General features: G+C 36.4%; 1 protein-coding gene across 4 annotated transcripts in view; it reads left to right on the top strand.

Moving 5' to 3' along the window:
* Nucleotides 1-16,968, top strand: part of SYT1 (synaptotagmin 1) — a 563,116-nt gene that overhangs the window by 390,438 nt on the left and 155,710 nt on the right. For 3 of the 4 annotated variants that reach the window (XM_046013429.1, XM_046013427.1, XM_046013428.1), the window contains one exon: nt 11,314-11,498. In XM_046013429.1, coding sequence (XP_045869385.1) covers nt 11,314-11,498 — 185 coding nt within the window. Of the gene's footprint in view, nt 1-10,567; nt 10,584-11,313; nt 11,499-16,968 lie in introns of those variants that run through there. The other variant, XM_046013430.1, reaches the window with a different exon arrangement.

The raw sequence follows: 16,968 nt of genomic DNA, 5'->3' as shown, positions 1-16,968 counted from the left end.
TAGCAACCACACAGTTCCTTGTCAGTACAGTCAAATTGCTCCAAGTTACAGGGAACTCTAAAAATCTTGTCACTTGCCCCTAGAATAATAAATAGAAAGTACAGGGGGGGAAATCCTTCCAAAACAGGAGGCAATAAGGCATTTTTCTTTCTTTATTTCATCTAACTGCTGGCCTAAAGTTGTACACTAGCACCAAGAAGCAAGGAATCTATCTGCCGGTTCAGCTGATGTTCTTTTACCATAATTGGAGATATTGCTTAAAAAAGAAACAAGTAGAGACTCAAATATTGAAATACCCAAAATTTGCCAACAGGTACCCTATTCCAGCCTTGGAATTGATTTTTTTTTTCCTTGGACCTCTCCACCAAAGACGGAAAACAGATTAAAGACGATGTTAACTAGATTCAAAGTGTCCAAAGAAAACCAAATACCAACTGAAACAGAATCCAAAAGATGTTGAAAACTTTTAACACAAAAGAAGATAGTTAGCTTCCACTAGGGGAAGAAAATACCTGAGACATATTCCTTTTTGGTTTTGAACTTGGAAATCGGAACTCAAGAGACATGCTACAAATTTGATAGGATAAATGGATTTCCCTTTAACCACGAAATTGTGTTGTCCACAGCATGATTGAAAACTGTTACAAACTTCCAAAGGCTTCCGAACTGATTAGCCCATGAATCGTCTTCGCCTCTGCCAACCTAGCTGGCATCCCTTCCTGTTTACCAATGCACTTCTCCCTGAAGCCTGCAGACAGCAAGCTCCCAGGGCTGACTGGGACTTTATCTAAATCCCCTGGAAGTCATGCTGGGGCTTATCTCTCTGCCTGAAGACCCAACATCATTTTCCCATGTCAAATTTCAGACATTCCAATATTGTGAAGATATGGATGACTTTGCCTTATCATTGAAAGCAGACTATTATTAGAGACATTTTATAAAATTAATTATTTGATTAATACCTGTGTAGATAAAATGGCTTTCAGTCAACAAACTTTCGTTATCAAGACTCATCATTACATTCAATAAGAAACATCCATAACCTTACTAAGTTATTTGGCAGCAGCTGTGTTCCGTCCCGGTACCTACCAAAAATCACATAAACAGATAGAGGTTCTAGAAAAAATTTCTCAATGTATAGGTTGTGATTTCGTGCTTTTCAAAGCAACATATTTTACTGAAGGTTTTTTTTAATGTACTACCAGTTTTTTAAGTGATTTTGTGCTTTTTAAAGCAGTATATTTTACAGAAGTTTTAAAATGTATTAACAGTTTTTTAATGTATTAATAGTTTTTTTTAAAGACAGGTAGATTTCCCATGTTATTAAGTTTTAAGGTTTTAAAAATAATTCTAAATAAGTGTTCATTTGATGAGTAAGAATGCTGTGACCACATAATGGAATCAGAGTCAAGCCAAAGACCCTATTTAATTTGGCATTTATTGTTCACAATTTGCTTCATGTATATTAATCATACCTGCCCAGCTGGACTATAAGCTGTTTAATTACTGCAGACTCGTTCATTATTCCTTCAAGGTCTTGAGCAGTAATGTGTTAAATAGACATTCAGATGGATGAGTGAATGAATGAATGAATGAATGAATGAGCCTCTCTCTTATATTACTGTTTACACAATCCATCTGCCTTAATGAGTAGCTAACTCTACTCAATGGCTTGGATCATTTTTACAACCTATTTACACAGACATATCTTCCAGTTTGCTTTCTGTCAGGAGCACATACTGAAAAAGCTAAACAGAACTATATAAGAGAAGAATGTGTTAAGAGGGTAATTCTGAAGGCTATTTAGGGAAGGCTACATGTGTTTACTTTAAGGAATTGTCTTCTCATTTACTGTGACCCCCCCCAAAAAAAAAAAAAGTCTCATGTAGTCTGTTTCCTAAGTGTCTTGCTGAGAGCTTTGTTTAAGGTAGTCACTGAAGTCTAAGAAGTTAGAGTAAAAGAAATCTAAAAACCAAACGAAAGAGAAGGAAGGATTAAGGAAGAAAAGGAAGGAGACATGACAGACAAGAGGGGAGGGAGTCAGAAAGGAAGGAAGGGAATAAAAGAACTGGGCGTCCCCAAAAGGCTATTTTCACTGTGCAGCAAGCAACGTATTGGAGCTTTCCTCAAGACTCACCTCCTGTTTGGAGCTTTCATTGAACTCTAGGACCCAAGATCTTACCCATCCCTAACCTGCCACCTACTCAGAGCCCACCTACTCTGCTGAATTTTATGTTTAACCCTGTACTGTCTATCTCCTTCTAGTTTTTTCCTGGAAGGTAATCTTAGTAAGCTCCTAGAGAGAAGAACCTGCCTTTTTTATCCCCCCACCATCTCTAGCACAGTATGAGCACATCGCAGAATGCCAAGAAAACAAATAAATGCCAATGATCCAACGAAGGATTAGGTTTTTTGTTTGTTTTAAATTCCCTCATCTTGGCCAATTTTACCCTGATGCTTCTGGAAAAGGGTTTTTAATTTGGAATCCAATGGTCTTTGAGAGTAGGAACTGTAATCTCTACCAGGATACCACACACTCCTGGTTGTACAGAAATTTAAATATACCGCACATGCCCTGTGCTCGAACACACGTTTATTTTCCCGTGAAGACACTATAGATTTCATTACATTTTAAACGAGGCATATAATTCAACAGAGCCTTTGAACTCTATCATCAAGACTGAGGAAAAATTTGTTTAATACTGAGGAGCAAAGAATGCATGGTCTTTGAAGTGGTTTCCGTCTATAATGAGAAACTCTTCATTCTGACCTTTGACTGGCTGGTTTATTCTTAAACCATATTCTGTAGGACTTCATACAGTGTTTTGAATCTCACATTTAATGTGCTGTCTCCGGAGGTGGTTAATGAGAATATTAATCCACATATTTCCAGTGCTTTACTCCTGTTTGCATTCTGCAATTTAGGAAACGCCTTAAAATGCAAGACTTATTTGACTTTTTGCCAATCCTTGAAAAATTTTCCTTGTGTGTTTAAAATTAGCCATCAACAGTCTAAAAGTAAAGCTTTGAGGTAGATTCTTTTTCTTAGCATTTAACAGTAAAATTATTTTCACACTCTATTCTGCGCTCTTGCTTCGATGCTTGATGATCTAGAGAGACCGATTGTTTGGGATAAACCTGGAAGTTGGCAAAAAGCTGCAGTGAACCTAAGATTGAAGAAATCTGTAAGTTCTTCATAAGATGAATGATACAGACATTAGTGCAGCGATGAGGCACTCAGGACAAAACAGAGATACAGCAAAGGTAGAAAAAGCTTGGAGTCACTGCCGAATTTTCATAGTGGCCATAGCAACGGTATTACCTAGCTCATCCTGAGGCCCTTGGCTGAAATATCTAAGACTGAAGTAAATGCATGAGCTTCTATTTCTCAGAGAGGAAAATGCAGCCCATCTCGTGAAAGAGATATGGATTTTTAGGTTGTTTCTTAATATGATGAATGGGAATGGAACCTTCCAGATAATGCAGAGCTGCCCTTGAAAGTGAAATCGAGGCAGAAATAAAAAGCAGTGAGTTTTGCCCTAGATTCTATCTAAAACCCAATGAGTAAATCCACCAGAAGGTTGCCAGCTGAGGTAAGCACTAGAGCTGGCTACATGGGGATGTGGCTGGAGAGTCAGAGCTGAGGAAATGCAACCAAGTAGCAGACTGAAGGAGACATACCTGAGACAGTGCTGTACCTCAGAGACCCTCCCTCTCTACTTGTACTTGGACCCAAGATCATGGCAGTGTGGGCCTTTCAAGCCACCTAACATTTACTGGGCACTGAGTGGGCGGGGGACTGAGTCAGGCATTTTAGAGATGAAAAAACAAACAAACAAACAAAGTCTATTTAGAAGTGAGAACTTAGAATCAGGAAATCTAGACAGGGCTCCTCTTGGCCATCGGGCACTTTGTGTAAATGTTATAAAGCTTCTGTCCCGACCAGTTCATTCTGTAGGACTCATCTGTGTGATGAGCAGACTTCAGATTGAGGGTCATAAATGGGACACCCTGGGCTGCTCTTCAATAATAGTAAGATTTTCCCTTTCATAAAAGTACTGTCCTCAGTACCCTTGTTCTCAGCGACAATTGGCTCCATTAAAGAGAAGGAAATTTGGAGTGTCTGCTTTTTCAAAAAAAGAAAGTTTACGAGGGTCTCTTAAATAAGTAAACTTTACAAATTTGCTTAGTGCCAAAGCCCCTTTGAAGAAAAAGAAATGATGTTTTTCAATCTTAGAATAACATTTTTATTGTAAAAAGAATATTTACTAGTCACTTTCATCAATAAATGTTCCCCCTTAGGGCACTAAATCTGTACACAAGAGCACAGGAAGTCATGGAGATTCTATCTGAAAACACCCTATTATCCTCTAAGCAGTGAGTTTGGCAAATTTAAGAAATTTACTTCTGAAAGAGTAAATACGACCTGGTTTTTAACATGTAGGAAATAAATAGTAAGCTTCATGATTATACAAACTAAGCTTGGCCCTCTTACAGCTCTGTAAAAAAATGCCAGGCAAATAGATGTTCAATAAATATGTGTTTAATTAAATACTTAATTTTTTAAACTGCTTAACTTATCCCCACTCCTCATGAAGGAACGGCGCCTCCTGATAAGGGGAAACAGTTGTTTGGTTTCCCCTCCCCCCAACAGAAATTTGCTAATGCAAATTTACTTCTAAATGGTTCTCAAATATCGTTTTGTGTTTTCATCAAGTACCAGTACTTCATTTCATGAATCATCTACAAAGAGCTGAGTTTTAAGAAGTGAATTTCATGTGTGGAAAGGAGTTATATTAAAATGCTTTTGATATATTTATACAGATTTGGATTTTTCAAATAATACATCGTTTTTATACTAGCCTCAATGACCCAGTGTAGTCTACCACATAGTCCATATTTCTCACTGGGTAGGAGGGGAAATTTAGCAAATGTACGTAGTATTTTTATTTAAAAATCTGTCAACACAGGGGCACCAGGGTAGCTCAGTGGGTTAAAGCCTCTGCCTTCGGCTCAGGTCATGATCCCAGGGTCCTGGGATCGAGTCCCACATCAGGCTCTCTGCTTGGCGGGGAGCCTGCTTCCTCCTCTCTCTCTCTCTCTCTCTCTGCCTGCCTCTCTGCCTACTTGTGATCTCTCTCTGTCAAATAAATAAAATCTTTAAAAAAAAAAAAAAAAGCCTCTGCCTTCGACTCAGGTCATGATCTCAGAGTCCTGGGATAGAGCCCCGCATCAGACTCTCTGCTCAGCAGGAAGCCTGCTTCCTCCTCTCTCTCTGCCTGCCTCTCTGCCTACCTGTTATCTCTGTCTGTCAAATAAAAAAATAAATAAATAAATAAAAATCTGTCAACACAGACACTTTTGCTGAGCCTTGAGAAATAATGTATAAATGGACTGAAGAAGAGGAACAGCATTGCAAGAAAGAATGAACATGTTTGAGGAAGACCTGGGGATAGACCTGAGCAAAGGGCAACGAGTGATTCCGTGACATGGGAGGTAACCTGAAGCCCACACCTTACAAGTAGAAATAGATGTGAAGGAAGCAGAAAACATATGCAAGAAGAAATGGCATGACTTGATCCTCAATCAGGCTTGGGAGAAATTTTTCCATGTGGTTCCAAGATACAACAAGCAGGCAATCATTGAAGCACTAAGAGGAACCATAGAGCTGGTTCGGTGAACAGGTTTGAGATGACAGATTCATAGAGAACATTCTGTAGGTAGTGGGAGATAGAGTCCCAGTGTGTATGAGAGGGGACAGAATGGATAACTGATGTCAAAGTTGAAGGCACAGGAAAGAAGCCATTCAACAGTGAGTTAATGTGAAAACGAACAAGTGACTGAGAACTCTGAATAACAATTTCATGTAAAGACTTGGGAATGGGAAAGAAAGAGAGAAAATGTCAGACCCATTGAAGACGATGCTGGCAAGGGCAGTAGAAACAGCAGCAGAAGGAAATTTCAGAAAGGAATATATGATCAAGATGTTCTCATACTATAGACAATGTTGTTTGTGTTTGGCCACAAAAAACCATTGGTTATTTTTGAGCAAGTCTTGGGTACAATGTTAGTGTCATGAGAACAGCTGCAGAAGAGATAGGTCAAGGCAGTGAACAAGATCACAAACATAAGGAAATAGCCCACACTAATATTCCAATTGTAGAATAATCCATATGCAGCATATCACAAATCTCCAGATGTCTGCTTTCTAGCTCTTGAGTTTTCTATCGCTGCCATGATGAATTACCACAAATGTAAAACTACACAAATTTCTTATTTTCTCATTCTGGAGGTCAGAAGTCCAAAAGAGGTTTCACTAAGCTAAATTCAAATTGTCAGAAGAACTGATTCCTTTTTTTAATCCCCAACTTTGAGATATAATTAATAACTTGTCTAAATTTAAGATCAATGATTTGATACATGCATTAATTATGAAATAATTATCACAATTGAGCTAGTTAACACAGCCTTCACTATGATTGTGTGTACAGTAAGAACATTCAGGGTCTACTTTCTTAGCAAGTTTCAACTATACAATACAGTATTGTTAACTGTAGTCACCACACTGTACATTAGATCTCAGAACTGTTACCTTTAACCAACCTCTTTCTATTGATCCCACTCCCCAGCCTCCCATAAGCACCATTTTATTTTTCATTTCCACGAGTTCTCCACTTTTATAGGTTTTGCATTTAAATGTGATCATATAGGACTTGTCTGTATAACTTCTATTAGACTTTTTTCACTTAACATAATGCCCACAAGATTCATTCTTGTTGTCACAAATGGCAGGATTTCCTTCTTTTTTGTGGCTGAATAATATTCCAATGGTGTGTATATACTACATTTTCTTTATCCCTTGGAACCATTCATAGACACTTATGTTGTTTCTTTATCTTGACTTTTATGAATAATACTGCAGTGAACATAGGGGTGAATATACTACTGCAAATAGTAATTTTTTTTGTTGTTTCCCTGGGGTATACACCCAGAATGAGATTGCTGGATTATATGGTAGTTCTATTTTTAATTTTTTGAAGAACCTCCATACTCTTTTCCATAATGGCTATACAAACTGATGCCTTCACAAAACTGTAGGGGAGAATCCACTTCCTTGCCTTTTCCAGCTTCTAAACACAGTTGCATTCCTTGGCTCATGGTTCTTTCCTCTATGTTCAAAATCAGCAGCATAGAATCTTCAAATCTCTAATTCTGAAACTCCTGCCTTGTTTTTCACCTTTAAGGACTCTAGTAATTGCACAGTTCTATCTGGATGTAACCCAGGACAACCTCTCCATTCTCAAGATCCTAAATCACATTTGCCAAGTCCTTTTTGCCATGTAAGGTAACATATTCATGGGTCCAAGGGGACAGCATGTGAACATTCAGAGGAATCCAAATTCTGCCTACCACAAAGTCTAAGTTAAAACATTAGAAGCTAGTTAGAATTGACTTTGATTAATTTTATGCATCAGTTTACCTTTGGGTTAAACAATGTGAGATTAACTTATTAACTGGAAAATGAAAATAACATTTTTAATGGAAAGCTTTTACACTAATCTATTATTTTCTGCTGAAAGGTCTTTAAGTTAAATGTTGAAATTCTTGTTATTAAAATTTCCATTTAGTAATAGTTGGGTGGCAATAACAACAAGCTAATAGTTTTCTGCCAATAGCAATATTTTGATGAGCCCATTTTTTATTGAAGCCATACTTTATATTATGGAAATCACTTGGCAGCATCTTCTGCTCTTATTTATTTTTACTGTTTTTTTAAAAATATAAAATGTTTTATTAAGAAGGCTTCAAAGCTAAAGATTTTTTCCTTTGTATACATTTGAAATATGTATATTTTTAACCTAATAATGTAAAGCTATATTTGAATTTCTCAAACTATTAGATCTATAATTTTTCCTCAGTATAAAGTTCTTCCTGTATAAAATTGAAGGGAAAATGAACAAAACCACTATACATATTAAATGAGATAATGTATGTACAATTGTAGCAGCTGGTAGCCCATATTAAGTAGGTCTTCCATCAATTTTTAGCCTAATAGAAAATATATGAGATTTTTTTTCCTCATATAGAAACATTTCTATAAATAAGAATGAATAGTTCTATAGATGGTGTTTCTTTCGAAACTTATCAAATTCTAACTATTTGATCTCCACAGAATGTAAGATGAGAATTCAATTCAATAACTCAATTAAAAATGGTGTATTCCGGGGCGTCTGGGTGGCTCAGTGGGTTAAGCCTCTGCCTTCGGCTCAGGTCATGATCCCAGCGTCATGGGATCGAGCCCCATATCAGGCTCCCTGCATAGCGGGAAGCCTGCTTCTCCCTCTCTCACTCCCCCTGCTTGTATTCCCTCTCTCGCTGTGTTTCTCTCTGTCAAATAAATAAATAAAATCTTAAAAAAAAAAAAATGGTGTATTCCAAATATCTATTTGGTTAGACTTCCATGGTAGGGGTACACAAAAAGATAATCTTAAGGTTTTTTAATTCTATCTGAAGATGCTAGTAGGTTGTGAGGAAAATTCTTTGGGTTTCATATATTCAATGGAGAATAGCTGAAGTTAGAAATTAAGCTACTCAGGAGATCAAACCTAGAATATGGTAGCACTTTAAGAAATAAAAAAATCACCAAATTTCCTCAGTGGCTATAATTTACCTTCAAGTTGCACTGTTTAAGATTTCCTTGAGAGCTTGTTTGGAGGTTCTAGCAGGGGAGCGCAGCTACTCGTATACCCTTGACCGAGATTTCCTCCTGTAATCCTATGCCCCTATGTCTTTAACTCCTTGTGATTAAATAATGTTCCTGTGCTTTCACTGTCTATTTCCTTTTTGTGAAGTTGTCAAATGACCTCTGTCGTGTCCTGTGTAATTTAGGAGACTTTTATGTAGCTCTCTGAGAGACTATCACGCAAGTCCGACTGGAAGAGTAATTTACGAGGTTCAAAATGAAGGGTCATTATTAATATCGTCTGGCCTGCAATGAATACACAGACTCTCTTGTTCATGCATGGCAGGGTTTCAGCTAGATCACAAGAGGTAGAAAGTTTTAAATGAGGTGTTATGAATGATATCATTGGTTACATAAATTTAATCTACATTTTAAAAATATGATCATTTAATGAGATTAGGAAACCTAAGAAAACATGGTGTTTGGTGTGGGCTTATATTACTTTCTGGTATTTCTTTGGCTAAAAACACAATTTCAGAAGTTGTGCTTTTATAGATCTTTAGGCTTACATTTATTAGCCAATCGTAAGTTAGAATAGGCATAATAAGTGTTCGACACTATAAAGCTAAACACAGAGGGACAGCAAAGAGTGGGTTTTCTCGTTTTGAGGAGACGTTTAGTGCTTCTACTTTATCAAAGTATTCCTGCCTTGTGTTCAGCAATCCTTGGTACTAATGTTTACATAGGTAGAAGAAAATAGTACTTCTTCTTACCATTTCAGTGTCTAGTGTTTCTTCTTAATTATAGCATGTAAATCTAATTATTTCTGATCAGTCTTAAGAGTTGAACAATTCCTTTCTGGCCAAAGTGAAATCTTAAATATTTCCATAAGAGCCTTCTTATAATATATGCACATGGTATAAGATATACCAAATAAGAAGAGATAATAACTTTTAGTAGATGGACAACTGTAGCAGAAAAATGCTTTTGTTTATTTATATATGCTTTATTGTTTTAAACAGAGACTATAAATCTGAAGCCTCTCATCAAAAAAATCACCTCTACCTCTCAATTTCCCCTGGCATATCAACTGAACTTCTGTTGTTTTTTTTTTAATATGTATGTATTATTGTGCCTGTTTTATGTCCCCCCATATACTTTAAGTGTTCCATGTTACCCATAATACTTAGCGGTATTCCTTGAAAATAAATAGCTAACAACAAGTTCCCGCTATGTGCTGGTGCCATTCTAAGCTTTTTAGTATATTAACTCCTTAATTTTCAAAGGAAATGAAAGAGGCACCACTATTATCTTCACCTTATAGAGGAGGAAACTAATTCAGAACAGTTAAACAATCTAGCTAGAGTCACACAGCCTGAAAGTGGCCAAGCCCAAACCAAAGCCTGGTTTCAGGGCCACTGAACATAACCCCTGCCCTGCCCCTGCAGACCTTGAGCAGGTAAATGTCCTACTTTTGGAGGGAGGGGGGATTATTATTTTTTGAATTAACATATGATGTATTATTTATTTCGGGGTACAGGTCTGTGATTCATCAGTCTCACACAATTCACAGAGCTCACCATAGCACATACCCTCCCCAATGTCCATCATCCAGCCACCTCATCCCTCCCGCCATCCTCCCCTCCAGCAACCCTGTTTGTTTCCTGAGATTAAGAGTCTCTTATGGTTTGTCTCCCTCTCTGGTTTCGTCTTGTTTCATTTTTCCCTCCCTTCCCCTATGATCCTCTGTCTTGTTTCTCAAATTCCTCATATCAGTGAAATCATATAATAATTATCTTTCTCTGATGGACTTATTTCCCTTAGCATAATACCCTCTAGTTCCATCCATATCATTGCAAATGGTACGATTTCAATTTTTTGATGGCTGCATAATATTCCAGTATATATATGTACCACATCTTTATCCATTCACCTCTTGATGGACATCTAGGCTCTTTCCATAGTTTGGCTATTGTGGATGGTGAATGTTCTAGTTTTAGAGCTGGTGACTTTCAGAGCACCAAGTACTTCTTCCTCACCTTTATTACCATTATGATATTTGTTTTCTCTGGTTATTCAACTGATGCCTGCCTTATTCAGTTGATGCCTGTCTCTCCCATTATACCCAGAACATATTAATAGATCCTCTAGTATTTAATAGACGAGTAATAGCAGCTAGTATTTATTAAGTTTTTACCATGTGCCAGGAAATGCATCTTATTTTAATCTGCAAGAAGTCTATGATACCGATCAGTTTACCTCCAACTTTGGAGATAAGGATACTGAGGTGGAGGGAGGTTAGAGGACTTGCCCAGGGTCATAGAGCTAATAAATGGTGGAGTCAGGATTTCAACTCCAAGTCCAAACTCCAGAGCTGTGCTCTGGATGAAGGAAGGAATGGATGAATGGACATATAGCTTGGAGGAAAGCATATTTACTTATGTGCAGGGGTGAATGGAAACAGAAACCATCATCCGGGCAGAGGAGACGTGGGTGCTATGACACAGAACAGGGTGCCTGGAATGCTCAATAAATATGAATTAACCAGTGAGTGCCTTTGTAGCCCTTAGATTAAAAGACTTTGCACACGCAATATTTGTTACTAATGCCTTCTATTTTTTCTCTTTCAGTGCCACCGTGGGCCTTAATCGCCATAGCCATAGTCGCTGTCCTTTTAGTCCTGACCTGCTGCTTTTGTATCTGTAAGAAATGTTTGTTCAAAAAGAAAAACAAGAAGAAGGGAAAAGAGAAGGGAGGGAAGAATGCCATTAACATGAAAGATGTGAAAGACTTAGGGAAGACCATGAAAGATCAGGTAATGTCTTCATTCCATATTACTTCCTTGATGATTTTATTAAATATTAATAAATGGCTTATTATTTTATACCAGATAAGTATAGAAGTAAACAACTTCTGGACAGATGTCACTGTTGTCAAAAATGCTTTGCAATCCTTTCCGTCATTAGTCAACGTCCCAAAGTGCAATGAAAACATTTGGTAGGGTTTTCCAGATTCCTAAGCATCTGACCCAGAAAAAGGCATCAATGACTGGCAGGGCCATCTTGACAGGCCCAGCAGACTGGAATGATGCCTCAGTATTTGGATTACATCTGCTCACCCACTCTTAACTGCATTTAGAGTTAGAGAAACAAAATGGAGAGTATCTGAAAGTTTTCCCTTTTGGGCATGGTACATTTCTCACATTACCACTATTCATAATCACTGTTAAATCACCCATACTTGTGGCCCTTTGTCACAGTAGATCAAAATCACGATTCCTATAGATCTAGCCTCCTCGATGATGATTGCTCAGGAAGAGTGACTTAAACAGTAAGTTAGAAGAGAGAGAATTATGAGTTAGTCCTCAAGAACAGTGCATAATTTTAAAGCAAAATTCTTGTTTTGATAGTTAGGGACAGTGAAACCACAACACAGGTTATGGAACCCATCCAGCTGGGTTATGTTCCAGAGCCTCAGGAAGCTATTTGGTTGTTCTTTACATCACTGTTTATTTTAATTAAATTAACTGGATGATTTGGTTCAGAATAAAGTTTATTATTAATAGTTATTATTAAATGCCTCTTCATTATTTTTGAATCATTTTCATAGTGGAAAATGTTAAATTAAGTGTTCTTTAAAGAACATTTAATTCATTTTAATAATGTAAATGTAGAGCTTTTTCATAGAAAGAACACTTTCCATTTGTTTCTATTTGTTTCCTTTCAAGTAATTCAAGTTTTATTTATTCTCAAGTAGCAATACATATTAACAATTTCTTGGTAAATTCTTCTAATGGTATTAATTACTATTACTTGAACTCTTAAATAGGTAAATCTCCATAAGAACAGTTGAGTCAAGGAGGGCATTTTTAGCACATTTGTGTAGTTTCCTAGTTAACTACCCACTCAGGGCACTGACCCCACTCCCTGGCTTGATGTTTAAACACTTTTTCTCTAAGACACTGCAATGTCCAGTGACAACGATTTTACAAAGGCTCTTCTGCCCTCACTCAACTTTCATTTGGTTTCAGAGACATAGGATGTAGGCAGTGGCTGCACTCATGCTCAGAGACTTGTCCTGGGCTCAGAACAACAAGGTTACATTCTTCTGAGTCTCTAATCACAGCCACAGAAGTGTGTGTGCCCATATTCCATCACAGAGGACTAATAAGGCTTTTTCTCTTCAGTTAATTTGTTACATTAAAAACTACAATTAGTAGTAGAAAACATGACTTGCTTTATTTCAACATTTTCAATAACAAGCAGAACTTGACAGATTTCTTTCAACAGTTTATGGGGAGATTAGGTGTAGGAACAATGTGCTAGATGGACAGGGACTGAATAATTTGCATGTGAATTTCAGATATATCTATGCAACCATTTGAAAATACAGCCTTATCATTTTCGTACCCATAATATAATGCGAATGTGATTTTCCCATATCCAAGAATTAACAGTTAAAAAGCACTAAGTAATGTTAAATTGTAACTACAGCATTTTTTTTTCTAGCACAAGATATTTGTTTTCTTCTTTGTGGAATTTGTTCTGTATGATGTAAGATTGTGATTTATAGCATAATATTTATTACCCCTGTAATAACCTGGATAAATGACCAAGATCTCAAAATACTACATACAGAGAACTGATGGTGGTTAATTTTTCAGTGATCATCTATTCCTTTGGATGTGAGGAGAAGAGAAAAATGAGTCAAATAAGGAAATACTAGTAGGAACTCAGTGATAGTTTATAGTGAGTGATCTATTACAACAAAGTATTTAGGATCTCAACCACTCACAAAGATCTCATCGTTTTAAGATGACTTGTCTAAGTACGATTTAGATCTTAGTTTATGAACAATTAAGTATAAAAAATAAAATATAATTTGGACAAGCAAAAATAGGTCTCATCGGTAAACAGTTACATAGTAGCTTATACTACTTTAAGGCATGTACTAGTAGCTAAAGATGGGTTCTATTGTTTCACGAAGAGGAAGGATGAAGAAACAAAATAGCTTGTACAGTTTTAAGATGTGCATCGCATGGGGACCATTCAATCATCCAACTTTAAAATAGCATAAGTTTTAAAATTCAATAACATTCCTAAATGATTACATTTTCAGAATATTTTAAACAGTGTATTGATGTGAGCATGAGGAAAACACAGTCTATGACTCTCATTTAAAAACACAACAAAAAAATTTTTTCAATTAAAAAAAAAAAACAGATGTGAGAGGCATTTTAGACATGATTTCTTAAGGTACATAGGCTCTACGGCAACCAGTAGGTTTTCACCATTTCAATCTATGTAAGAATGGACAGATATTCAAATTCTAATGATCATGGCTACCTGTCTCTATGTTAAAATTTTATAACAAAGAGTTTTAAAATTCCATAATGACAACAAACTAACTAGTAACAGTGTATTCATACAAGGTAAGATTTATATAAAAAGGTTTTTTTTTTTTCGTTTTTAATTCCTGAAAGCTTGAGAACGCTGAAAATGCAGAGGGGACAGTATCAATTTGCAAAGTCCTAGGTCTGGAAAGGTCATTTCTCCATGGTTTTCACTAATATGTGTGGATATTTTAATTTTCATTTCTTCCTTCTATGTCCTCCTTATCTGTGTTATGTCTCATGACTGTTCTGGACTGCCCCTTGCGGTAGGTTTCCTCTGCTCTTTAGAAACCCTCGTCAACGCTCGGATACATTTAGCGGCCTGGCAGCTGGGGCTTCACAGCTCAGGGTGTACCATTCTGACACACATCAAGAGGCTGAACTAAATTGATTTTTTTTTTTTAAAGATAAAGGGTTCTCATTTTAAACATTACTGATTAAATAGAACAGTATTAGAAAGCTCAAGTTTTTAGTTGATGGACACAGAAAAAAAATTCAGCCCCTGTGCTACCCTGGGCCTTATCCAATCCAAATCTGAACAATTTCACTTAGAAGGACTTCTCCCTTGGATGGTTATAAATTACGCACCTTTTGAATTTTGAAGGAAGCCAGAAGTATGGATACTACATCTTTGAAAATTAAAACAAGATCTGATGTTCCCAGCACATAGCTTTCACTCCTAAGGTTTAGTAAACCATCAAAACTGCTGGGCTTACATGCTTTTTCCTCTGTTTTTTGTTGAGAGGTGTGGGGGTAGGTAGAGGGGTACTATTTTTGAGATGTTATAATAGCTACTGATTTAATAGGTCTGATTTTAATGTGATGGCACAGAAGACATCCTGCTTAAGCTCAGCCTTCAGGACAAGAATAGACTTAATCACTTCGGTGATGAACAGTGGCACTGAGAAATTATCAAAAATTTAGCCCTATTTCATACAGAATAATTGCAGAGATGGTCCTGCACCTTTTATTAGGGCAAAAACCACTTAGGAAGAAGGAGATTTAATATCTCAGCTATTTCAAATTGCACTGGGCTGAAACATCATACGTAAATTGTCAGTTCTGAAAGAGATTTTTGAAAAAGTGTTTTAGTCCATAAATTTTTTTTGTAATTATGATAGAGTAACATGTAGAGTTTTCAGACAGAATTATGTACTAAATAGCTTGCTATTATTTTTAAAAACTTAAAATCTTACAGGGAGGCAATTTACCTAAGCTGTAATTTTCTAAGCATATCTATGGGAGTGTTAAAGACTAACAGACAGCTAAGGTTTTAAAGGGGCAAGGTGATTTCACTGCCTCAGCTCCTCTAATTAAACTCAGTCGTCTTTTCTGGTCACTTTACTAGCATGTTCCCTGTAATGACCTATCCCCCCACGCAAGTTAAAAGATTAAATTTTTAAGTAATTAAATTGTTTCCTGCCTTTGGTTATCAGGAAATCAACATTTTACTCTTCAGGAAAATATTTCAGTATAAATTTTCCAACACAGATGTAATGATGGTAATTTTTAATTTTCCGAACTCATTGTAGGCTCCTGGATATTTTCAAGAAGCACAGAAAGGGAGGCACCTCCAACTACAGCTCAACTCTGTTTATATGCTCTTCCTACCCAAATGAGTTCTATTGATATAATGCCACCAAGTCTCAGTTTTTGGGGGGAGATCAAACTGGAGTTAGCAGAGTAGAACCTAACTGGGAAATCTTATCAATTTCAATACCATTTCAAACACCGGAGAGAGTCTATGTATAAATGAACGAGTGAACAGTAAAGCTTTCTCTAACCAAACAAGAAAGACCACATAATCCAGATGATGGGAAGAGGCTGAGTGATGGCGCTGTAATCTGACAACTCTTGCCTCTCTGAAATCTGGTTATACTTCAGCATTTGAGTTCTACAAGAATTTTCAGATTTAACTTTCTGACAAGAGTTAAAATTCTTTCATCTCAGATATAAAGCAGTCTACCACACTGCCTTATCTTGACTTCTGTGGGATTCTATAGACACACACACACACACACACACACACACACACCCCGTATGCGCACGCATGCGCAAAAAGCAATAAAAATGCCATAATCAAAAACCACGGAAGAAGATTTGTAATATATAACAGAAAAGTTGAGACCACTAAAATACAAAGAGTCTCTAGAAATCAATAAGACCCAAACACAGTAATAGAAAACTTAGCAAAGGATATATACCAACAGTTCCCAGACAAATAAATACAATCAGTTATTATAAAAATTTTCAAATTTTTCCACCTCACTAGCAGTCAGGGAAACGTAATCTTATTCATTTTTAATTCTGAATAACTACACATAGTTTTTAAAATTATTTTTCCTAATTCTCTGAAGCAATAAGAATGTATATCCCTAGAAACAAACCTTACCTAATATTTATAATCTTTATATAGCCTTTAATTTTTTTTTCAGCAAAGTTTTTGTACTTCATGGGAAAATACAGTATCTATTTTCATTTTCAAAAAAGAGGAGCATTGAATATATTTTATGAAATAATGAGCTTTCTAGTATTTCATTTCATATTACACTTAAGTTTTAGATCATAAAGAACACTCAGTTGGCCCAAACTGAGTTGAGAGTTCAGAACCAAGACTTTTGTTCATTGATACAAAATAAATCTTAATGCTGATTTCAGTTTGATAAAATTGCAAACATAACTGCTTTTATTTTTTTGATCTCAAATAGACCCATAAATCAATTTAATTCAGCCTAGCTTTCTGTGGAGTTGTTATAAAAATAAAATGGTAAACTTCAACTGGAACTGGGGTAGATTTTTCCTCTCAACATGCATTTGCTGGTGGCATGTTTTTTCCACTTTTTCCATAACCATTATAAATGTCTATGTGAAACATAGAAGTTAAAATTCTTTG

Source organism: Meles meles, chromosome 7 (genome assembly GCF_922984935.1).
Source record: "Meles meles chromosome 7, mMelMel3.1 paternal haplotype, whole genome shotgun sequence".
Taxonomy (NCBI): domain Eukaryota; kingdom Metazoa; phylum Chordata; class Mammalia; order Carnivora; family Mustelidae; genus Meles; species Meles meles.
Note: the sequence above shows the minus strand (reverse complement) of the source record. Positions and strands in the feature narration are given on the sequence as shown.